Source organism: Capsicum annuum, chromosome 1 (assembly GCF_002878395.1).
Source record: "Capsicum annuum cultivar UCD-10X-F1 chromosome 1, UCD10Xv1.1, whole genome shotgun sequence".
Lineage (NCBI taxonomy): Eukaryota > Viridiplantae > Streptophyta > Magnoliopsida > Solanales > Solanaceae > Capsicum > Capsicum annuum.
The window spans coordinates 231,291,674-231,318,874 of NC_061111.1; the positions used below are offsets into that span (position 1 = coordinate 231,291,674).

General features: G+C 31.5%; 1 protein-coding gene across 3 annotated transcripts; it reads right to left on the reverse strand.

Moving 5' to 3' along the window:
• Positions 1-299: 299 nt before the first annotated feature.
• Positions 300-11,980, reverse strand: LOC107871165 (carbon catabolite repressor protein 4 homolog 4). 3 transcript variants are annotated; one of them, XM_016718005.2, is made up of 11 exons: positions 11,799-11,910; positions 11,036-11,510; positions 9,455-9,555; positions 9,330-9,370; positions 8,670-8,719; positions 8,084-8,153; positions 7,654-7,775; positions 6,855-6,985; positions 4,422-4,569; positions 4,162-4,309; positions 300-844 (listed from the first exon to the last, which is right to left on the reverse strand). In XM_016718005.2, exons 3-11 carry the CDS (start codon positions 9,534-9,536, stop codon positions 539-541), a joined length of 1,098 nt encoding a protein of 365 aa, XP_016573491.1. In that variant the 5' UTR covers positions 9,537-9,555; positions 11,036-11,510; positions 11,799-11,910; the 3' UTR covers positions 300-538. The 3 variants fall into 3 exon arrangements, with proteins under 3 accessions (XP_016573491.1, XP_016573485.1, XP_016573476.1); XM_016717999.2 differs by having other exon boundaries at positions 11,001-11,510; XM_016717990.2 differs by lacking the exon at positions 11,036-11,510 and having other exon boundaries at positions 11,799-11,980.
• Positions 11,981-27,201: the final 15,221 nt, after the last annotated feature.

A 27,201-nucleotide genomic window follows, 5' to 3' on the forward strand; every position in this document is an offset into this window, starting at 1 on the left:
ATATATATATATATATATATATATATATATATATTAATATTTATATAAAAAAATATAAATAGGGGTAAAATAATAATTTTAGTGTATTCTTATTGGGTTATCGGTTAGGTCTAAACCGATACCGAACCGATAACCCAATAAAATTTTTTATAAAACCAATAACCTAATAACATTTTTACCGGTTCGATTTTTGCACAACCCTATCTTCCATTTATATGATACTACTTTATTATTAAGAAAAGAATTCATTTCGATGCAATCAGCTAACAAGTGAATCTGAAAATAAAGCATTAGGACCAGATAAACTAATTAAAATGTACTTTCCACTCATTTTAATGAAACCAAAATTTATTTCTCCACGCACTAACGAAAATAGTTGACGTGGTCCGTTCATAAAGGCTTAAAATTACAAAACAATTGCAGCTACAAATACCTCTTTAACCACCTCCATCTTGATTGGAAGAAAAGGTGACCAGACAATCCATGAACCAATAATGTAGATAAAAAAAAACAGTCAATGATGATGGTACCAGTAAACCTATTTAACTATTTCAAATTCAGCACCGATTGGGAGATGATCACTAGGATGATAGTAATTTGGTAGACCACCTTGTACATCTGACGCTTCGGGCTCCGGAAGTTCGAGGTAGCTGACTGGTTTGATATCCCCAGAAGCAGAAAATAGTATGTAATCTAGAGTTCCAGTAAATCCAGGAGTGCAGTTTGTAAACTGTGGTTCACCTCTAGTGCTTGCATATACACTGCACAATGGAATGGATACATCATCTGAGCTCTCTGGCAGATTTCCTACTACTGAGGAACCTGAAATGAGGTACTGATATACCTGAAACAGCAAGAAACAAAACAAACTTACTTAACACACCCAGTGAAATATAGCATAAAGTGAGAAAAACACACTAACATCGAACGAAAAAGTTTACTGTGGTCTGGAACACTGATTAAATGCCATAACTCGGCTATTGGGAACTAATAGAAGGCAAAGGTGCTTTTCAGGAAAAGCAATGCTTCTAACTCGCATTTGAAATAAAAAATATGATAGTTCAAAAACTAAAAAATGTGAGAAATAAGACAGCACAGAGAACTGATAGAAACTCGACATGATTATTCTCTTGAACTATTTTTTTGAGAAGGTAACAAATTCTCTTGAGCTGTTATGTTTTTAAATAGTGAAGTATACCATGTTAAGATTACAAAATAATGGAAAGAATTAATCTAATTGATTTTAACTCATCCTAATAGACAATTACACTATCTTTACACTTCCCCTCAAGCAACAGGATACAAATCACATGCGCAAGCTTACTATATATATACGTATATATATATATATATATATATAAAACTTGTTTTGGAACCAGCAAATGTCTTGGTGAAATATATCCATGAAAGTACTGGATTTGATGCAATGGAGTGCAACCTAGTTATCTCACACAAGTTCCATTTGACCAATGTTTTCAAAAAATTTTTGAGAAGGTAACAAATTCTCTTGAGCTGTTATGTTTTTAAATAGTCAAGTATACCACGTTAAGATTACAAAATAATGGAAAGAATTAATCTAATTGATTTTAACTCATCCTAATAGACAATTACACTATCTTTACACTTCCCCTCAAGCAACAAGATACAAATCACATGTGCAAGCTTACTATATGTATATATATATGTATATATATATATAACTTGTTTTGGAACCAGCAAATGTCTTGGTGAAATATATCCATGAAAGTACTGGATTTGATGCAATGGAGTGCAACCTTGTTATCTCACACAAGTTCCATTTGACCAATGTTTTCAAATTTCAATTATTCCGATAGTTGCTTGACCCATAAGAGTTCACATATTTCCATTGTCATAGCTCAATCGTCTGCTTCAGCACAGAATCTTAACTTTTCCAAGATACCAAGTTTCCTCCAACTAGAATGAAGTACAAGGAATAAGATTGTCCAATGATCCCAACAATTTTGTTCATTTCCTCGGTAACTAGTCCTTTCTATGGAGTAGATTTATATCAAAGAAAACAAATTATTGCATTCTAATGACTATCTCATGGAGAATTTAGGAACTGACTAACAACAACTCACCGTAAAAAGGAAAAGAAAAAAGTCAGAGATGCAATGAGGTAATTTATCTTGCCTATGAACCTTCTATATCTTTTAGGGTCACTAAGAGGTTCTCCTCGACTTCCTAGAAGTTTTTATCAAATTCGATCGGGCATAGCCAAAATTTTATTGATCTTACGCCAAGTAAATGCTGAAAACTACATTGCAGCAGAAAAATCAGTTAGGTCTTTAACAATGAACACTCCTATATACATCCCGACGAGCTAACAAAATCAAAGAAGTTCTTGACACTATTTATAATGTGAAGTTTATTCCAGCAAAAAAAGGTTCACAAATGCATTTCATTTTCAAAAAAGGTTCACAAATGCATTTCATTTTCAAAAAAGGTTTACAAAATGCAACCTTCTATATCTTTTAGGGTCACTAAGAGGTTCTCCTTGACTTGCTAGAAGTCTTTATCAAATTCGATCGGGCATAGCCAAAATTTTATTGATCTTACGCCCAGTAAATGCTGAAAATTACATTGCGGCAGAAAAATCAGTTAGGTCTTTAACAATGAACACTCCTATATCCATCCCGACCAGCTAACAAAATCAAAGAAGTTCATTCACACTATTTATAATGTGAAGTTTACTCCAGCAAAAAAAGGTTCACAAATGCATTTCATTTTCAAAAAAGGTTTACAAAATGCAGTTTCCTCAGGGGGTAAAAGTTATGGGAAAAATATGTGCTTTAAAAGACACGAGTGGGAAGAGAACACAGAGGCATGTGAGAAAATAATTCCGAGCGTGATGCTTGATTCTGGATAGCATAAGAAGAAATAGGATTAATCAGATAGCAAGATGAGTCATCAAGAAGTGACAATTGTATCCCTCAAGACGCAACTGAATATGTGATTATATAAAAAGGCTGCGAACGATCTTGATTATATGCCTATTTTTTTTCAATTCATTTTCTTGTCCAGGGTATGGACAAGATGTCTGACGAATAACCTTATCAAAAATAGTTTTTTTTTTTATGAATAACTTTGTCAAAGAAAAGATATTTGACGAATAATTCAATAAGAAGTCATGAAGTGTTGCATTATCACTGTGAAAAATGAAAATGAAAATACCAAATGGTTTCAATTCTAGCACGAAAGATTTTGGGATCAGAAACAAACTCATAACAATATTTCATCAAGAAAATTGAGGTAGAAATTGAGTAATCGTCAAAGAAATTAAAAAATACTGAAATCCAAAAAATTGAACCAACTCTAGTAAGATCCAAACATCAGAGTAAACCAAAAATGAGACTTTCCCCAACTACAACAACGACAAAAAAATTAAGATGGAGTGTGTCCTCCAAGTTGACATGATAATTGACTAATGGTCTAATGTAGACAAGTTAGACAATCTGGTTACCATCTTCTAAAATGTGGGTAAGTTAGGATGATGTCACAATCGTCAATGAATTAGGTATTGTAATATGGAACCTCACATTGGTTGAGAGTGGGGTTATTGTCCCCTTATCTAATCTAGGAATCCTCCCTCATACTATGAGGAATTGTTGGTGGTTTTGCCCTTCCCATGTTTTTGCAAGGTTTTGGATCCGAGGACGAATCCTTTTCAAGAAGGGGAGGGATGATATGATATCTCCCAGCACAAATCACGCTAGACCTATACATCTCATGAGCTAATTATTGAAGTTCACTTTGGCCCGAGACCTATTTTTCTTAACATAGTTTATACTATATAGAAGTTGATCCATCACTCATATTGTATTTCTTAATGTTGGGCTCCTATGGTATGTTATCCAAACACTCCAAATGTCCATGCCTACATTAAGGGGGCTGTTAGAGTGTCCTAAATTGGTTGTTGTCTCAATTGGCTGCAGATAATCGTCACCTCATGAGGTAGCTTTTCAGATTCTATTACAACCACAGTATAGTTTTGCTAAACGAAGATTCCTACTAGAAAGATGAGGAAATCAAATAAAATGAATGCAGCTTAGATAGAATAAGTTGGTGTTGTTCAATAGCTCGGGCAATAACACGCAAAAGGACTAAATGTTTGAAAAGGAAAATGAGAGACTAACTGACCTGATCCCCAGGAACGGAGTTGAAATCACCGGCAACAACCACAGAAGGCGAGCAATCAAATTTATCAGATACTAGTAACTTGAATTGAGCTAAGCGTGAAAGCAAGTATCTAGCTTGGGCAAGTTTGACATCGGCCAATTCTGGATCCCTGTAGTATATCATTCATATATGTCAACAGTGAACACAGTTAACAAATTAAATGTCCAGTTTCCACACATCCAAGTAAATGTGCTGCACTAAGAATGGATAATGCGAAATACCAGTAAATGTGAGTGTTGGCGACGATGATAAGATGACAGGGATCCTTCAACCTGAAGGCAGCCATAATTCCAACAGAGTCACGTTTTAATCTAACACAAGGATCATTTATGTCTCCACGATCTGCTCGACTGTTTTTCAAACTGACATCTGAAATTGGAATGAGAAAGATCACAGTTACCAAGGTGATAGGATTATGAAGCTTAGAGCACCTATTATCACAAATTTGTGCATTGAGGAGCAAAGATGAATCCATAACCCATCATGTCACAATACTTTATTCATCTCACATGAAAAAAACAAAGCTAGAAGCTCAGACTTACACCAAAGAGCCGTACCACTCAGCAGCTGAAACGTCAAGGAGATTTCTGCAAACTCTTGTGCAGATTTCTCCATTGCATCTGCCCAGGTCCAAAGAATTTCTCCAACGAAGACAAAGAGGCGAAGAATGCGGTGGAGGATTCTAGATATATCCTAATTGCGCCTGAGAACTTTTTTTTTTTTGTTTATTTTGGTCCAGTTTTTACCGGGCCTTGTCTTTTGTAATTGGGCACTTTTGCCGAAACTGATTTTCATTCATATATTTGGCCTTTTGAGATTTAAAAAGAAAACATCACAATACTTCATTCACCTCCCAAAAGTGAGATGTTTAAAAGCCTCTCCCTTGTAAGTGTTAAATTTCAAGTCATTCAACAACAACAACAACAACAAACCCAGTGTATTCCCACTTAGTGGGGTCTGGGGGGGGTAAGATGTACGCAGTCCATACCTCTACCTCTGATGAAGTAGAAAGGCTGTTTCCGAAAGACCCCCGGCTCAAGTCACGAGATATCACACAAACACATAGTACAGCACAGAAGCAGATGACATAACATAGATACGGCACCCATAGGGAATATAAAACAGAGTAAAGCAGGAATGCAGGAATATAAAGCAGAGGAAAGCACACAGATTCGTAATAAACATGGAACACGGAACACGAAACACTGAATACGGAATTATAACAGGAATACACCCCCACCAATTAATTCCCTACACTAGCGACCCGAACTGGCCCTAATCCTCTGCCGTAATTCGCATCTTCCAGACCTTCCTATCTAGGGTCATGTCCTCGGTGAGCTGTAACTGTTCCATGTCCCGCCTAATCACCTCACCCCAGTACTTCTTCGGTCTACCTCTACCCCGTCTAAAACCATCCAACGCTAGCCTCTCACACCTACGGACCGGGGCATCCATGCCCCTCCTCTTCACGTGTCCGAACCATCTCAATCGTGCTTCCCGCATCTTACACTCCACTGAAGTCACACCAACCTTCTCCCGGATAGTCTCATTCCGAACTCTATCCCCTCGGGTCAGTCCACACATCCAGCGCAACATCCGCATTTCTGCCACCTTCATTTTTTTGGATGTGGGAGTTCTTAACTGGCCAACACTCCGCTCCATACAGCAAGGCCGGACGGACTACCACCCTATAGAATTTGCCTTTAAGCTTGGGCGGCACCTTCTTATCAATTTCAAGTCATTCAATTCTTAAATTTCAAGTCATTCAATTCTGAAAGTGCTGATTCTTTCTGACTACGAAGTTTGCTTCAGAGCCTATTCAAAAATGCGCTGCGGCAACTCGCAAGATCACTATGCTATGCAATGCAACAGAATTTGGACATTCCAGAAACCAAATCAAACTCTATTGATGCTGGTTCAAGCCAAGGATTTTTCTTTTACAATGTGCAATTTTCCTCGCAAAACCCTCAAAAGTCAAACTTAAGTATGATTCTTCCCACACATATTGGTTGTTTCTACCTTAACATATGATCCAGCACAAGAGGTATTAACTATTTCAACTGCAAATGTAAATGCAGGTTTCTGATACGATATTAAGGCCTCCCTTATTATATTGCTCGGGTAACAAGATAATGACACAGTAGACCTTGCAATGGAAGTTTCTATTTAATTGATACCGATTGACTGCTACATTAAATCAGAGGCTGACAATGACAAGTCAACTTCCAAGCTCCAACAGTATTCAGTTTATCAAGAGTACCAGTTCCAGAAATTGAATACTTTAATTATAACTGTACAAGAATCCTTGGATCTTATCGAGACATGGCAATTCAAATACATTCCCCTCTTTTATTCTGATTATAAAGTCTTAGTCATAAAATTTATACATACATCAGCAATTCAAATGTTTGACGGAAATTCGCTATAACTGCAGTAATAAACCAGCGCACATTAATTCCCAAAAAAAAAAAAGGATAGGAAGAAGATGAATCGCTTTAATTGCAATTTCATTAAAATTAAGCTGGAGGTTGGACAGAGTTTTTTAGCAGCTAACTGTATATAGACATGTTTCCCCGACTCTATATGACTTCTAAACCAGATCATGCTCCAATGTGTAAAGACAAACACGAGGTGGGCAAAAGAAAAAGTACCACCTTTTGACGCAAGTTTTTTATTTCCACCATCAGGTAATAAACTCTCCTCTTTATCCTCAGAAGCAGTATCATCTTGAGTTGAGGGTACAAGATCATTGTAGTCTATCTTCTCTTCAATGAGCAACTCTGCACTATTAGAATAGCATAAAATTTCAGATAGAATGAGTTTTATAGAAATATTTTATTCTGACAAACCATAAGAACTTCTGATATAGGACTGAACTCCATCAGTCGTTAACTGATACAGCGATATAACTTTAGCATGAGAGAAGTAAGTTAAGCTATTGAAGTGGTGGGACTAAGAGGAAATGATGTGAAATAAATGTAGTTATGTGCAGTATTACTCATCTCTTCGATCCCTTGAAGTTGCCAGGATATAACGCCGAAGCGTCATTTAAACGAATTTATAACTAATCATCTTATTTTTAGCTAGAAAGCAGTGCATGATAATTTCATATTACTTTCAAACCAAATGCATCTATAAAATGACCAGTAAGTAAAAAAAAAAAAAAAAGGCAGCCCGGTGCACTAAAGCTACCGCTATGCGCAGTGTCCGGGGAAGGGCCCCACCACAAGTGGTGTATCGTACGCAGTCTTACCTTGCATTTCTGCCAGAGGCTGTTTCCAAGGCTTGAACCCATGACCTCCTGGTCATATGGCAGCAACTTTACCAGTTACTCCAAGGCTCCCCTTCAAAATGACCAGCAAGTCTCCTCAAATAATACAAATAATGTCATTGCTTAGCTTAGCATTTCTTTTTATTATCGAGGTCAAGGAAAAAGAGAGGATAGACGGTCACCTATTCAGTTTATAAAAGATCCCGCATCCATCACGCTTCTGCCCACTTCTTTGGACGTAGATACTTGAATAGCCAACATTCTCTATATTTCTTTTATAGAAGCTGTCATATTCATCCAATTCCTGGCACATAAAACAATTTTGATTAAAAGATAACCTAGAAGAAATTAGAAGTTTCGTTCTTTTTCTTTTTTTTTTTTTTTGCAGTTTCCCTTCTGGTTTCCAGCATACACTTTAGGACCCGACTACTATGGATTCATGTCAGGAGGTCCTACTTTGTGGGGGTAAAGTGCATCCTACCAAAGGTAACCTCATTAGCCGAGACCTCTGGTTAAGGATGCCACTCCACGACAATCTTTTGTGTAGAAGTTGTTATTAGAAAGAAAATAGATGAATCGATGTTGCTCAATAAATTATCGAAATATCCAAACCTGTAAGCAAAGGAAATCAGTCCCGAGGCTCTTGAGAACTGTCAGGATTGCCTGTGAACGAGCTTTCCACCTAACACAACACTTAATAAATGTTGATTCTGAAATGGTGAGTAAAAGAAAGAAGTTTGAATCTTTGTCTCAACCGAAACTTGTTCAACATGGCTTCAAGTCACAACTCACAATGCTTTTAAAATAAACTTTATATTAGATGCTCTTCAAATACTCAAAGAGGAAACAAGTAAAATTGACTTAACAAGTACACAATTATGTATCTTTCAATTAACACTAGCTTACAGAATTACTGAAATCCAATACAAGTCATATGGCTCCTGATTTCAAGTCTCGAAGCGTTTCACAGATAGTCTTGAAGGCAAGGAATGTTAAAATAAGGTGACGCAACATGAAACAATCATATTGGAGTTTCAGGGTTTCAGCTATATTCCATAAAGCGAGGCAATACAAACAAGTAAATTTGGCTCCACTCAAACATGTCATCAATCACATTGGATTTCCAAGAGAGGAGAAACAACATCCAATAAACTGTATAGAAGATGCAAAAACGAAAACTTGGATATAGATGACGTACTTGAGACAAGGCCCTGGGGAGTGTGGAAACAGAGCACTCTTTACATATGCCTACAATTAAAGAATCTCAGAACCATGAAACATTGAAAAACAGAATCCATACAAACAATCTGATAGATTAAATGACTTGCATCTGTAAGAAGAAAAACTAAAACTGACTAGCATTTTCAGAATACAGGTGACAAGGTATGAGATAATATCACTTGAATTGCGCTATAGTCCACAAAGACAAAGCAAAGGACATCCAAGGATGTTAGTACACTTCATTAATTAACACCAAACGTGTGCATTGATAAAGATTATCCCATAAAGCTATATATGCTCTACTTAATACGATGATTCAACCACACGCCAGCAGAGGAAGGCCTAAAATTCTTTTTCTTAGGATCTCTCTCTTCTGACTTTCATTTGTTCGTTTGTCCAAAATGTGATATGTTCACAAAACTCACAAGAGTACCTTGGTTGATGAAAAAATACTTTGTTTTTTAGCTTTCAAATTCAAGATAAACCTTTTACAGTGTATTAGCCATATAAGGATGCTCAATAGTCTAAGAAAGCAGCACTTAAACTTCCATTACTGAAGTATTATTTGCATGCACTTTATAAAAAAATAAAATTAAAAGACTTTCTTCAAGAAATTTGAAAATGTAAGTCTGATTACCTGAGCCAAAATGTTATATGATACAAGACTGAACTTAAAACCTGCAAAAAAGTACCAACACTAAATACAGATGTATAACAAAAGCATACAAACATGAATAAGAAAGTTAAAAATAATTCACTTACCTTCTGATTTACTTACTGAAGTAATTTCACTCTTTTGAGCAGGAACAAATTTAGGAGACAAAGGTCCAGGTGTTGTGCTCATTTTGGTGAAACAAACTGTTCTGTACATATCATAAACCAAGAAAAGAACAAAACATTGAAGCCAATCAAACATAAAAGAGACAATACATAAGAAACCCCTAATATTGGCTCCGTTTACAACTTACAGTCTTACACAAACTATTAGGTGTGCATGAACCCCGTGAACTTCCTTTTTACTTTACCTATTACTACACTGGAGTATCTAGTGAGATAAAGAGTGGTGCCAACTCCTATGCAGTGCATGGGAGAAAGAAAAAGGTGAAAAATAGCTTAGACATGGCTTTTTCTTCCAACAACAAATCGTCACATGGTCAGATGACTCTCTGTTTAATGTGTACTTATTTATTTCTTCTTTATTTTATTGGATTTGTTTGTGTTTCTCGGGGGATTTTGAAAAGCAGATCTGACTGTAAAAATATAGTTGTGCCAAACATGTTACAAATCTAAAAAGGCAACCCAATAACAAAGCACCCCATGTTACCTGATGCAAATATCAGCTTGGACCTATGACCTATAGGTCACACCTATAGCTACGCCAAGTTTTTGGTTCAGGGTGGGCAATAGATACAACAAAAAGGAAGTTCAAAAAGGTAAAATGAGCACCTTATAGTTTAGGTGTGTAACTTCCAAACAAAGCCAAGTTCAAGGGATTTAAAATTGTCAAATACTTCCGAGAAATGCTATAAGAATTATGAGTTCGTGCTCCGTAACAATATGAACCTGCTTTGGTTTTTTTAGAACTCGTCCTACCATTTTTTTTCTTTCTCTTATGGTACCAATGGGTGGGTAGGGCTAAATTTAGGTGTGTCAAAATGGACCAATAGATGGGTCATACCCGAAACCCCCACCCTCAAAGTTTACTAGTGCCAAAATATACCGTGTCAATTTGGATTGAATATGCATCAAATCCAATCCCCCAACCCAAGCCCATCTTTTCAATTGTTTTCTATTAGTTTGCTTAATCACCATCACCAAACAAAAAAGTTTTTCTCTTCTTTATAGATAGACAACTGTGTGAAAGTATGAGAAATATACTTAATAAACCAAACAAATAAAAAATTTTAACAAGGTATTCTATGGGTAAATTTGGGCTACAAACATCACAACCAGATAAGTTCCTTTGATCTTTATAGAGAAAAGAAGTGTGTGAGTAAAGGTAGAGAAAACAGAAATGCACATAGAAAACCAAACGAAAAAATATTTTAGATGTACCTTTTATACAGATGATTAATATCCTGCCTATATACATAATAAATTTAACAATAAGATTCTAGCTTTTTACAAAGTTCGCTTATATGTCGATTTGAGCTACCCTTTGGATGGGACCGATGGGTTAAATGAGCTGCACCTAAATTGACCTACAAATGAATATATAGTCCTAAACCAACACCGATACTTTCTTCTCATGGATGTGAAATAATTGAAAGAACTAAAGGAAAATATATAATTTTTCTTTATGTCTTACTTGAGTTGAGAGTGTATCAGAAACAGGCTTTCTACCTTCACAAGGTAGGTGTAAGGTTTGCATACGCATCCGGCATCACGCTCCCCAAACCTCACTTGTGGGATTACAATAGGTACGTTGTTGTTGTATATGATTATTGCTTTCCTTTTCTAATTTTTTTCATTTTCCTCCTCAGCAAATAAAATGAGCACTTCATCCCTATTAGTAGAAGCAATTTATCATCTCCTCATCACATGCCCGAACCATCTCAAACTCGCTTCCCGCATCTTGTCACCTTATCATTGGATATCCTCATTTTTAATCCTATATATCCTAGTATACCCACACATCCATCGCAACATCCTCATCTCTGTCACTTCCAGATTTTGAATATGAGAGTTCTTGACTGATCAACACTCAACCCTCCCCAGACTCCACTTTCTGGGCATATATGTTGTGGTTGTTGTTGAATTGTTAGTCTACCATAACTTATGTACTTTTCCTCTTTTATCTTCCTAGCACATTGCTAATCTGTATACAATGAATAATATCATCTGACGAATCAATTTACATCTGAACTTCCTCAGCAACTACATTTCCCGATAGAGCAACTCAGAATTGTTCAGAACTCTCTATATGAATTAATCTCTATTTTTTTGGACGGGAGAGCAGAATTTCAAAATGCCAACACATTAGGGGCAAATAATCAAACAGGTGATAGGCAATAATGTATTCAATCATTTTGGGGGTATAATTATCTTAAATTTCAATTTAACAAGCAAGAGATATGCAGAGTGATTAAGGAGTATATGTATGTACCTGTGGGATGGACAAGTTAAAGAAAAACGAGGAAGTAACAACAATGAGTTTTTCAACATTGCTCAAAAGCTTTTCCAGCTTAAACACTTTCTTTTTAGGAGCTGTTAATGGGTATCCATTTTCAGGCTTTGGAAGTTTGGTTTTGAATATTGTCTTGGGCTTTTTCGATAGCCCAATAATACACTCTGCTTCGAAACAGTTACGGGACACAACAAATTAAGACTCTACTAGATAGGGCTGTTCAAAATCGAACCGTAACCGTTAATCTAACTGTAAAATTAGTTTATTTGTTAACTGGTAATGGGTTATCAGATTAATGGTTGAAGAATGGATTAAAATTTTATAATTAATGGCTTATTGGTGTGGAGATGGATTACTCAATTTTCTTATCGGTAAATCGTTAACCCATTAAGAATTATCATAATTATATTTTTACCCTTAGATATATAAGTATCTTTTGTCAATCCAACATATAAAACTTCATTTATTATTCTATTCGCTTCTTAGTTTAGAAAATAATATGTCACTTCTTGTGACATTTAATCATAAAGTGCAGTCAGACTTCCTAAAATGTATAGAAAATCTGAAATTAATTCTTAAACCAAAAATAAATAATTCTTGACAACACAAAGGACCGCAATAACAATGAAATAACCCAAATGTGTCCTTCACAAAGTTTGATATAAAACATAAAAATTCAAATAATATTAAAGTTTTAATTTTTTTCTGTCAATCAAATAATTAAAAATGTTCTACATACATTTTAGGTCTAGAAGAAAAAACTCATTTGATTCGACGTTTTAACCTATTAAATAACTACATGAACAAAACTCAAGAATCCTAAAAGATTGATAAATATATCAATCATAGTGTACAAACAATTTAGTCGATGAAGAAACTGAGGAACTACCAATAATCACTCAATATTTTATTCTCTCTTAAATTTATCTGTTACATCATCCGATAACCGTCCGTTAATTGCTAATCCGATACCGAACTAACCATTATCCTATTGGGTGGCTAGCGAATTAGTATATTTAAAAACCGATAGCCAATAAGTCAAACCAATAAGCATAATTATCCAACCAATAAGCAACCCTACTACTAGATAATGAAGGGACGGACCCAATATTATAATTTTAAATATATTTATAGCTATTTAATTAGTTTTTAAAAAATATATATTAATATTTTTTAATAAAACATAATAGGAAATGTAAGTAGAAATCACACTATATAATAATATATAACTTTTTAATTTTGCGAAATCAAATAATATCTTATAATTTATTTAAGGTTTCATAATTAACAAATAAATATCATATACTCTAATACTTATTTGAACATGAGGTCAAACACATTTTCTTAGATTAAATAATTAATTGTAATGTTTTTCTTTTTCTACTTTATTTAAAAATTATACAAGAAAATAGATTAAAATTATAGATATCTATTTATTAACATTTTATGTAGAATCATATGAAGCAATAAAGGATACTAATTCATACATAAATTAATTTAAGTAATTTTAAATTCATTTTATGGGTGTTTAACAAATAAAAATAGGGACCTACTGGATGAACATTTTAATGAATCATAATGTTAAAGGATTTTTTATGTTGTGTCTTATATACGTTAAAAATAGGAGACCGGTTTAATATAGTAAGTAAGAAATTTATTTTTAAGTGATTTGTCTACCTGATGAGAAAATTTATTACCTCAAATAAAGAGACTCAAAAGAATTAACAAAAGTTAACATTATATATATATATATATATATATATATATATATATATATATATATATATATAGATATAGATATAGATATATGAGTTGGTTAATAGTACATTTTAAATAAGTTGTTCAAAATAATTTTAATAGGTGTTGAGTAAATAATTATTTTTCAGAAATTATATGTACTGCAAATCCTTGTAATGATATGTATCATGTGAAGTTAAATTATGAAGGAATCGCTTATTGTGTTTGATAGATAAACACTTATTTGATATTTATGAGTATTTTTCTATCATCATACTATAATATATTAATAGTTACTCTATGCAATTAAATGTGTGGCTAAAATTAATTTCACATTTTTATCTTTTATGGAACATATGTGAGTATTGGCTTATCCTCCTATAAACTACGTCACTCTTTATTTCAATTTATAATATTTTGATTAGACATTGAATTTAAGATATATGAAAAACTTTTGCAATGTTTCAAATTATCTTTAAAATAAGTAAACCTTAAATAGAAGAGTATACCTTTGTGGATTTTTTGACAAATAAATGAAATTCAACATGACTAAAATATTAATAATGTTATAAATACTAACCAAATAAAAAATGTCAATTCTTTTTTAGAACTGATTAAAAAGAAAAATATATTATTTGAATTGAGACATAGGATGTGTAATTGATACCAAAAAATTATTATCATCACGTAATATATATTTCACTTTTTCAAGTTTGTTTAAGTATATCCAAATAGATGTACCGTGATGTGAGATAGAGTTGTTTCCGATCAATTTTGACTCAAGGCAAAAACAGTCTGGAGTGAAATTCAGCGATTAAAATAGAAAATCTGAAGAGAGCTGAAAACAAATCTGAGAAAAAAAAAACTACACACTTAGGGTTGTTTGGTTGGAAAATAAGTTATGAACTTATGATGAAATTAGTTATGTTTGGGATTAGTTATACTTGGATTAGTTATCCTGTTATTATTTTTTAGTGATTGTTTGGTTTATAGTACTAAAAATAATATACGTTGCATTCTTTCTAAGAATAAATAGATTATTTGCAAAATACCCTTCATTTTATTTAGCTTAATTATTTTCATTCATATTAAACCATACAAAAGAAATTAAAAATTACAAAAAAAATTATTAACTTTAGTAATTTCTTTTTCCTAAAAATACATGTTAAGAAATTTATGTTGATATTTCTTAAACGTGTATGAAGTTTTAATATTTCATGTTAAATTATTTATTTTGTCCTAAATTCTATAAAATGTTGATAATCTCATTTTTTGTTAAAAAAATTCATCATAAAAAAATGTGAAAAAGAACTACTCTCATTTTTTATTATTTAGTATCATTAATATTTGAGGAGTTAAATTATATTTTAATAAAAAAAATCTTTCAAACATTTTTAGCAATATATAAAAAGTAATTTTTTATTTAATAATTAAGCATGTACTAAGTTAGAAAGGGAATGTCAAAATACTTTAATTACTTGTTCATGATAAATTTGTTTGAAAAATAAACCTTTTAAGTAAGATTAATAAACATTTCTAAAAAATAGAAAGACAATAAACCCTGGATCAATTTTGAATTTAATTGTATAAATAGTTTTTATAGTGTCACTATCATTTTTCATGACTCATCACTTTTGTAGCATTTAATAAGTTCAAATAATTGTTCAAATTTATCAGAATGAATGAAAATTTGTAGAGTAATTAAAATTTAAATTACAAACAGAATTGACAAAAAAAAAATTGATGTGAAGACTACCAAAATGTAAAGTTCTCTATTGTATATAGTAATAATTGTGGCACCAAAAAAACTTAAAGATTTTTTTTTGTTTTGGATGTAAAGGAAAAATTACAGAAAGCAGCATACTTAAGACTATAAATACAATAAATAACAACATTTTTGTAAACTTACAGTTTATAACAAGAGTAGCATTATTTTACTCATTAACTAGGCAAGTGCATGTTTTACTCTCACTACTTTACATTTTCTTATTTTCACTCCACTATTTCACCTCCCCGAATATAGCCATATCTTTTACACTTTATTTCATCTTATTTTTTTATTATTTTATTTTATTTTTATTTTTTTATTTCCACTTTATTTTCTCTCTTCTATTCCTCTTTTTTGTTTCTTTTTCATATTTGAAGATAATTATCTCCATGATTTTCAAGATTTCAAAATAAAACATCATTACTATCTTTCACTCTCTTCTATCTCTACCTTTTTTTCTTGTTAGTTTTTTTTCATCTTATTTTTTATCATTTTATTTTTTAATTGTGATTTCTTTTTCTTTTTCATTTTTTTCTTTCCGCTTTATTTTTCCTCTTCTATTTCTCTTTATTTTTCTTTTTCGTTTTATTTTTTTCCTTTCTCATATCGTTTTTTTTCTTTTTTTTTTTTGTTTTTTTCTTCTTTTTTCTATTTTATTTTGTTTCTTTTTTCCTTTTATTTTTGCACTTCTTTTCTCTTTTTTCCTTTTTTTTCTTTTTCACTTCTCTTTTTTTCATTTTTCCTTTTTGTTTTTTTTCCCTTTTTTTTTTTTTTACTTTTCTATCTCTAACTTTTATTTTTGAAAAGACATATATGTATATCACCTACACATGTTCAAAAACATACAAAATAAATAGTCATATAGATCTGGATATGTATTTACAGTACAAAACATATATATGTATTTACGAAATACATATCATATTCATATTAAACAGTAACAAGCATAACTATACTATATATCTTCATATGTGTAGACACGTGATTTCGTCTTCTTAAAGTTCAATGTTTATTCACTTTTACCTATTTTTATTTTATCCTACCGTGTACCCTCACCCATATTATTATACCCTCACAAAATACAAAAAAATAACAAACTCCCTAACAAATCCTATCCTATCCTCACCCCTACATCTTATCCTAACAACCCATCCAATCAAAATAAACCACATCACACCCTACCCCCTACCCCACGTCACCCCACCTACTTGACCTCACTACCCCACCCTCACCTCATAGCGTATATACACACACAAAGGAACCATATTCAGGGGGATTTTGATAAAAAAAAAAAAAGGCAGGATTCCATTCTTTCTTTCTTCTTCACGATTCACATATTACATAGAGCAGATCCTCTATTTTTTTGCACAAGAATTCATTCACACTCACACCAAGCTACCTACGCACACCATTTTTGAATCCCCATTTTCGACCTTTGACCGGACCTCAGCATACAAAAAAAAAGCACGCATAGAACATCTTCCTTCTTCATGATTCATAGAAAAATAGCATGCACAGTCAACACTCAGAAATCACACACGCTGAGAGATTTGCGCGCGCGTGAGAGAGAGAGAGAGATTCGAAGTCGAGATCTGAAATAAAAAAAAAACTGTGCTGATTTCGAGTTACTCAGAAGCGGGTTTCAGTGGATTTGGTCGCTGCTCTGGCAACTATTTTGCCAGAATCTTGTCGTTCTTTGTTGATTTCTGGATGAGTCCGATAGGGAAATGAGAATATCGCTAGAATAGTCCATTTTTAAATGTTTTCGAGCGACCCCATTTAGAAAATATTCAAACTCTCCAAAATCTGACCTACGTCTATCTGTTTTAGGCACCATTAGCTCACCGGAGTTCAAGTGTGGGGGTGCTTAGTTTTCTATCAGATTTTTGAAGTTTCGGGTTCGTCTTTGTTGGTGATTCAACATCAAAACCATATTTTGAGCTTCATCAGTCGTCATTTTGGGTTCGGATATTGTTTTTTTTTTTTTCATATCGAGGTCTTTATTTTTGGGTTTGAAATCCGTTTGGATGTTGATTCCGGGTATTCACTGTCATTGGTGGAGTTTCATTCGGTTTGAATTCGAGTTGGTGGGTCGCGGTTGAAGTTTAATTCGAGGTTCCCGGCCGGACTCTATCTCGTTTAATTGGATAACACTATATTGAAATCGATAATTGAGGTCCGATTCTCTTCTCCCTCTCTTTTATTTCACTCTTTATGATATTCGGTATTATGGATTGAACGTTGGCGTGTTGTTTGATCTTTGTTGATGGTGTATAATTACTTGGTGTTGATTCATTGTTTACGTATTGTACGATGAAATGATATCTCGTTTGAGAATTAAAATTGATAATTTGAGAATAAAAGTGGGGCGGGAATTGAAGGTTGATAAAAATTAATATTGTCGTTTTGATTCATTAACTTCGTTGATTGTAATAGTGTCATGATTGGTCGAGCTGGGTAAGCAAATAATAGGATCAGATAGGAAAATTTAGAACTTGTGGATTGTGGAATGTTTGGATTATGTGTTGAAAGGTTTTGTTTACCGCCTTTGGATCGACTATATTCATTTCACCGGGGAATGCCCCGAAGTATCTGTATATATTTATTCACCGAAAAATGCCCCAAGGTATCTTGTACCCGGAGGATGATCGTGATGAAGGCCCGCGGCATCAGGTAAGCCATTGGAGTTTAGTCTAGATTTAGTTTAGAATAGGATTTATATTTTCGTATTTCTCTATTTTTGGACTGTATAATTGGACTGGACTTTACATTTTAGGATTGTTTTGTTTTGTTTATTGTTCGATTATTTTGAGTGCTTTTGTGGTTTATACATTTCTTAATGTCAAAAAAAAATAGTCGATACACTATACCAAGCGACCGTAGTTGAACCACGGGATCGAGGGGTGCCTAACACCTTCCCCTCGGTCAACAGAATTCCTTAGCCGGAGTCTCTGTTCGCAAACCAGTTTAAAGAGTCAAATAGTTTTGAAAAGGATTTTTCAATGGTGACTTGGCACACCAGATTATGCTAAGTGGCGACTCTGAATAAAAAATGTAAATAATCCTTTTCCGAAATGAATTTTCATTTCTTGTCACTTAAATAATAAAACCCTGTCGAACTTAAAATATAAATCTTTTGGAGTACGAAAAAGGGGTGTGACAATATGTATTTGCGAAATATAAAAGTGACTCATATAAAATAAGAATATATATATGGATCAGGTATGTATTCTGTAAATACATATGCAGAGCGATATGTATTTTATATAGTGTTGAATTTGTCTTTGAACTTTACATATTATGTCATTTTAGAGAGTAACATATGTACTTACTTGTTTTCTTTTACTGTTTTAATATATGTATATGTATTTTTTTATTACCTATATGTATATGTATATAATTGTCATTTTTGTTATAGAGATTTTGTGTCCTATATGTTTATATATACATGTGAGTCAAATATATATTTCTGTAAATACATATGTAGATATATATGTATACTTTTTACCATAAATACATATGCAGATCTGTACGTCTATTTATTTTGTATAATTTTTGAATATGTATATATAATATAGATATTTATCTTTTAAAAATAAAATATAGAGATAGAAGAGTATAAAAAAAAAAAAGAAAAAACAAAAACGATAAAAATTCAAACAAAAAGAAGTGAAAAAGGAAAAAAAAAGGAAGAAAGAGAAATAAAAACTAGAAGTAGAAGTGTAAAAACAAAAGCGAAAAAAATTTAAAAAAAGAAGAAGAAGAAAACGAAAAAAAAAAAAGTAGAAGAGAGAAAATAAAGTGGAAAGAAAAAAATAGAAAAGAAAAAGAAATTAAAATAAAATAAAAAAAGATAAAAAAAAATGAAAAAACTAACAAGAAAAAATAGTTAGAGATATAAGAGAATGATATTTTGAAATTTTGAAGATCATGGAAATGATAATCTTCATATTTGAGTTTGATTTGGAAAAGTAATCTACTGATTTAAATAAGAGTAATTTATGGGAATTTAATTAGATGGGATAATTATTCTTTATTTAACTTAACTAATTTGAGTAAAACGGCAATAAATCTTGTTGTATATGTATTTGTATAGCAACAGTTTACTTAAATAGAAAATACAATCTGTTATTTTTCGTAATTATGAAACTGTTGCTATAAAAGTTACAATTAAGGCTCTATGGTTGCTATTTCTGAAATTTTTCCTTTTAAGGAAATTGGTGGAAGTTTCTAGAAATATTTTTGAGAAGAGAGGATATTTTTCAAGTGAGTTTAATGAATGCTGAAAAGATGATTTTTTTATCCTTGATCATCCTTGAACTCATCTTTCTATAATATCTATGTCCAAAGTAGGAATTTGTTCAAATGAAAAAATAAGAATATTTATATTATTGGAATAGTAGGGATCAATTTGGGAAAAACTGATGTCTTGATATTTCAAGGGACAAATAAAAAAAGTTAACTAAGGGTGTGTTTGGTATGAAGGAAACATTTTCCAGAAAATGTTTTCCAATTTTCTCATGTTTGGTTGGCTTAAAGGTTTTGGAAAATGTTTTCCAAATTGACTTATTTTCCTCAATTCTAAGAAAAATGACTTCCCTTTAAAAAGTAAGAAAAATATTTTTCAAAACTCTCTTTCAACCTCACTCTTAAGTTGAAATATTCATACAACTCTCACAATCATTTATCCCTACCCCAACCCTCATTCCCCCTCCCCCACCCCCACCCCACCCCGCCCCCTGCCACCCCTATTAGAAAAATATTTTAAATTTTTTTCTTACCTCACCTCCTATCCAAAATCCAAAACCCTACCCCCTTCCAAAAAAAATAAAATAAAGAAAATGTTTTTCCGTACGTCACCCTTATTACCTATTTTGACAACACCAACCCCCACCTACCAACCCCCTCTCCAAAAAAAATTAATATTTTTAATTTATTTTTTAAAATAAATTCAAAACTTTTTTCTTATCCCACCTTTGTTATCCTATTCATTCTCATTATTTTTGTTAAATATATACAAATACTTTTATAAAGCATATACTTATCCAATTTGCATAACGATCACACGAATATACGTAAGAAATAACTTGTTTTTCTAGAAAATGTTTTCCTCCTTCATATCGAACGCACCCCGAAAAAAGTATTTTTTGAGATAAAAAATTATTTTTCTAAAATATATTTTTACGCTTTAGCTAAACACTAGAATGTATGTTTTAAAAAATATTTTTTCATTCACCAATCAAACACTATAAAATATTTTTCATCCACCAAGCAAACATAGGAAAACAAGTAAGAAATCAACTGATTTTTCAAGAAAATATTTTTAGGAAAACATTTTTCATGGAAAACATTTTCCTTCATACCAAACATACCCTAAGAAAGAATATCACAAAACATAATAACCAAGGTAAAAATATAATGTGTTATAATATATTCATTAAGATGTATAGCGGTATACAAATAACATGTTTGTAAGGTATTTTTATTTTATATCAAGAAACTTGAAAAAAGGTGAAGAAAGAGATATTTTCTAGTTAAAGACCTTTTGCCCTTGATAATGAGTATAATTACAAGTTTGCCATTGGTCGTCCTCAACTCTCCTTTCTCTCTCTCTATATATAAGTATAGTAAAATAAATTAAAAATATATAATAAAGTAAATAACAAAAAAGAAATTCGCTCCAAAAGGTATAGAATAAAATGAAGAGCAATGACATATGGTTGTCTACAATCTAAAACCTTCTTCAACTGTGCACTATAGGATAGCTAATTAGTAAATGTCATTAATGTTGATCAAAATTACAATATTGTCCTTGATTGTTGCACTATAGAATAGCTAATTGGTAAATGTCATTAATGTTGATCAAAATTACAATGTTGTCCTTGTTTGTTCCTCTGCTCATCTTTCTATATAATAAAAACAACTTTTACAGTGGTAATGTTAAGAAAATTATATGATATAGTGATAGTTTGAGGTTTTGTAGCAAATATGTGCGACATAGTTAGACAGAGAGATTGTATATATACGTGTGTGAGTATTCTTATTAAGATACAAGTTGATTGCAAATATACACATATTTCAAATACATATTTCAATACATCAGGTACGTTTTGTCATCTTGTATCTTTGTGTACATTACACATCTACTTTATATATTTCTCGTTAGGTAATTTCAGTGTAACATGTATGAGAGTCATGCATATTAGTTCAGTAAGGGATACATATAAGATTGTTATAACCTAGTATGTATCTCTTACAGACTTTAAAAAATATATATCTTGTTATAAAATTATTAAATTTCAAGTTTAAAGATGTCAAATACATCTATCAATACATCAGATGCGTTTTATCATTGTATATCTTTGTGTACATTACACATCTACTTTATGTATCTCTCGTTAGATAACTTTAGCGTTGCATGCATAAGAGGCATGCATATTAGTATAGTAAGAGATACATATAAAATTGTTATAATGTAGTATGTATTTCTTATAGACTTTAAAAAATGTATCTCTTGTTATAGATATATGTATCTTTCATTAATATCTCTTGATAAAAGTTGATTAAGTTACATTGTTATACATGGATTTTAATGCTGAAAAAATATATATCTAATAATACAAAAAAGATAATCTAAACTTCATTATATTCAAAAAAAATTGTTCAACAAAGATTCATCATACAAGTATAAATATGTATCAGATACATAAATATGGAGGCTAGAACATTTTACATAATAACATCATTACAGAATTATCGTAGTTATGTATATATACAATTTAAATACAAATGTGTTGCAAAACAAATATGTAACAAACATGTAATATGATATCTTCAATTATGTCCACACTAAAAGCAAATTTGATATCTTCAATTATATCAATTGGTATGCGTATTCTCTTATGATTGACTAGTTTTGGAGCCATAAAACTGCTAAAGAACGAAATCGTAGCTTGAACTTGGGTGAATATTATTCTCAAGGGAAGGTGTATATATCATGAAAACCCTTACTTTGAAGAGTTTCGAACCTTTCGACATGATGCCCTAAGAATCCAAGCATAGTCCTCAAAAAAAAAAAAATCGGATGTAGGTGCAAAACATAGACAATCATATTGAAATCAACATATTTGTTATCAAATGTATCACTAATTAATAAACACATGATGATTATTTATGAGATGCAACATTAATTTATACTATTCATTTTAACACTTAAAGTATCCCATAAATTATACCCTATACATAAATAAAATTATGTATCTCACTCTACGCTAGCCAATCTATTATGTATCTCAATTAAATATGTTCATAAATTTTGCCCGACACATAAACTAAATTACATATCTCAGTATACTTTTGCCAAAGTAATATGTATATAGACTAAATCTGTACATAAATAAATGTATCTCGACAATTATAAATTTTGTTCCTCTACTTCAAGAATGTGCAACCCGTGAGATACATAATTTATGAACTAATGACTACATCATCTCTACCTCAAACTGAAAATATTTGCTATTTTTGCTGAAATCTAACAACAATAGATACATACCTTTATTTGTTGGATTTTTAACTTTGAAATTGAATCAACGAAGGAGACATCACCAAAGACAGAGAGATAAATAACTAAAGATGTATTCATTCACCATAACTCTAATTTTTATAATCGATCATCTCTATCTAGTTTAGATGTTAATTACTTTTTTTTCTACGATACTAGTTACTTTCTCAAGTAGCAGTTTTTGTATTCCTAATGTCAGTAGTACTACTGCAAACACTCTCATATACCCTACTACGTCAACTATTGTCTCTCATATATTTCATATTTATGTTAATATAAAGAAAACCTTTACTATCAAATAAAGAAAAATAAAGAGATCGGCAGGTCCAATCCATGATATTTGAAATTAACATTATGGATCAACAATGAAGATGAATTTCTTTCAACAATATATTAGGCTTTAATAATATAGCTTCACCCTCATATCATTACACGTTCTTCGATTATAATGCCTCAATCTTATATCTTCATACTTGACATCAGTACCCAACCACCAAAATTTTGTACCAATATATTCATTGAGAATCATTAAAAAAGAAAGAACGCAAAATAAAACAGAGAATAAAGGAGAAGATGACTCTGTAAGTTGAATGGGGAAAAAGATATTCTTAAAATATACATAATAACTAATTATGATTTTTTAGAGATTTTTGCCTCTTAATTTGAAGCTATGAATAAGTTAATTTTTGTTATTTTTCTTAATTAGCCACATTAGTTGCTTTAATGGATGTATCACCAGAGATGTATCTCTTGAAATTGAATGTATCAAAATAATTTAAAAATGAAATTTTAATAAAAATTGAAATAAAATGCAATTAGAGGTAAACTAGTAGGACTTTATGTACGTTTATTTACTTCTTTATGTGAAAAGCAAACATATATACAAACTTAATTATAACCCCCTCCCCCTCTTTTTTTTAATTAGAAGTCTCATATTTAAATTTTAATATAAAAATAGGAGGGAATTTTACCCTCTAAGTTTATTGATACAATATGAATTAGTTGAATTAGTGCATGCACTTTGAATACTGAATGTCTAAAAAAACTATTAGCTTGAAAATCAGTTCTATTACTCGTGTCTCATAGAGCTTACAAGCAGAGGCAGATGCAGTATAGTGATATCGAGTTTATCTACTAAGTAGCCTATGTATAAAAATTATTAAAATTAGAATAGATATAAATTGATAAATTTAAGCATAAAATGAATTTAACATTAAAAGTTTTAACGATTGAATCCATAGAATTTAAGTTTCAAATTCGTCTTTGCTTACTAGAAAACTAATCAACTACTTGAATATATAAATGGGGCTGAAAATTAGCTATCCGATCCACAGTATGAGACTATGAGCACAACAAGAGGTCGCATCAAATGAACAATCACTTTTACACGAAATCTCAACCTTATCAAATTTTTCTCATAATCAAATTCTATCATATATGGTATATGTATGATCGGAAAAAGATAAGGATAGGGGTGTGAATCGGTCGGTTCGATTTGGTTTTATATATTATCGGTTCGGTTTATCGGTTTTCGATTTTTAAATATGCGAAATCAATAATCAAACCAATAAGATATTTTTTATCGGTTTTCGATTTACCGGTTTTTAGTCCTTAACGGTTCGGTTTTCGGTTTAACCAATAAGAAAATACTCACAAAATAGAAATAGTAGTAACTAACATGAAAAAAAATCAAATCTTAGTTGCAACCAAAAATCCTACATAATGTGTTTTAATTTACAAGAATGTTCAAGTTTGAACTAAATGTTGTTAGGAGAAATTAAGAGTTTGTATAATTGAAATAATAAGTTTGTTAATTTGTAGAAATTAAAAAGAAATTATATATATTTTATACATATACATATTTGATAGAACTATACAATTTCTATACATATATCTTATATAGATATATATTCTATTTAACAATTATATCGTTTTTATATAATTTAATTATTATTTCTAAACAATAAAAAAAATAGAATATTTGATCAGTTAAAAAAATTATAACAAAAAAAATTGAAATATTTTTAAAAGGCCGAATTGCCCAAATTGAATATTGTATTAGTATTGTATATAAACTGTATCAATATTATATATGGACTACGTAAGCCAAAATGACCCAAATTAGGAAATGACTATAAAATGAAAATAGTATATCCGGCAGATCACTTTTTGAAAAGTTTCTAAACTTAGGCTATTTGTTTTAAAAAATGCTATGGAGGTTTTTTTCCATTAATTTTTATCATTGCAATTATGAATGAAAGTGATTGCTGAAACGAAATTCTATAGCTTTTAGAAATTATATATCATCATTTCGCCAAAAAGAGACCAAAATAATAAATTAATAAGCAAAATAGATGAGGAACAAAACTGAATAAAGATGTTTTCCAGAAATATAAGGGTGGGTTTAGTACGAGGGAAAAAGATTTCTTTTAATTTTTTCATGTTTGGTTGGTTAGTTTTCTTATATTGGGTTGGTAAAATTTTGAAAAATATTTTTTTTAAAAAATAAGTGCCTTAAAAATGAAAAAAATATCCGTCTTGATGTTATGATGTAGACGTGAGAGTATTTAGTGGCAGTACAACAAACAAGTTTCACAAATGACATCCTATATTCATATTGATTTTGTATTCTCCCACCCCCTACACACACCTCCTTCACCCCTACACCCAATTCCCACCACCTCTTATGACCTCTAACGATCCCACCTTGCATAGTATTTATTTAGATTATATACAAATACTTTTAATATAATATTTGTTAACTAGTCTAATCAATAAAATCAAGTAAATAAAGATTGCTTGAAAGTGAAAGTATAATTATAGTCCCATATATTATGCTCATCAACCAAACAATTTGATTGACTCCATGAAGTTGCGTAATCTATGCAATTGGTAGAGAAATCAATTTCACCATTAGAATGGACAATGACATTATTGGCTCTAGCTAACAAGGAGATTGTTCTCAAACCAAGAAATTAAGTGGTGATGTGATCAATTAACTACTTATGGTCCACTTATCTAAGGTTGCATTCTTGATTGCTATTAGGTGTTAGCATTTTTCATCCAATTTTCGATGACTCGACTAGATTTTTTTTTTTGGGTTTCCCATCCGGTGTCCGGTGCCCGCATTGTAGCCCCGACTAATTCAGATCGTGCATTGTAAGACCCATTAAGGTGACAGCGCTCCCAATGGAGTTTTCTCCATACCCCGGGTCGAACTCTCAACCTTTGATTAAGAGTGGAGCAGTCTCATCCACTGCACCACAATCCATGTTGGTAAATCATGGGCTCGATTAACATTATCGTAAATCATTATTTTAGTTTATCTTTTGGTAGTAACGTAGAATTATAACCAAAATTGTTAGCATTCTTAGTGTATTTTGATGAGTCCCACATTGGTTGATTTAGGGTATTTGGTCTCATTAGCAATTTTAGACTTCCGTTATAATTCCTTTCAATCCTCCTCCCCCTTTTTAATGTGTCGTAGAAAATTGAAGAATCATTGTTATTTGTTGTCGGAATTGAGCAAGTAATGTTCAATTGAGCTTATATTATATTGTCTACCTTTAATGATTTGGGTTGGCTTGGTTGAACAAATTAAAGAACGACACTGCTGGATCTATTGACATCGAAAAGAATTTGTGGATGAAGGAAAAGTTGGTCTATTGATTTTTTTGAAGTTAACATTGAATCTGACCTTGAATGGTTGGGATTGGTACTAGAAGGTTATTGTACATCAAATTTGGAGTTTATTTTGAAGAAAAAATGTGTCGGTTAAATTTTTATACAAGTTGTGATGACTAGTAAACATTTAATAGACAAATTTGGCAATTTGTTAGGATTTTATGATCATAATTCTAACGATTTAACCAGAAATTCCTGTTGATCCATCAGGTTAATTGTGACAAGGCAAATTTTGCCATCAATTGAAATTTACTTGAATTTGTGGCTAAAATTCTGGAGATGCATCATAATTTGACTAGAAGTTTCGGTGATTATTTTGGCAAGACAATTTTTGCTAGTAAATTTGAAATCCTAGTGATTCATTAGTCTTTTGCTAGATACGTAAATCTGACAATTAATCTATTCTTGCAAAACTTGTCTTAAGAAGGTTAAATTTATACGATGGTACGGAAACCAGGGGCGTATGTCGGGGGTTTCCTCAGGTTCGCGTGAACCCATGCTCCACTATCTAGATTATACTTCTTTCGTTCGGATTTACTTGTTATATTTTAATTTGACCAAATTATTAAGAAAAGAGGATTTTTCAGAAATAGCTATACTTTGCTGTAAAATTCACATTCTATATCCATATT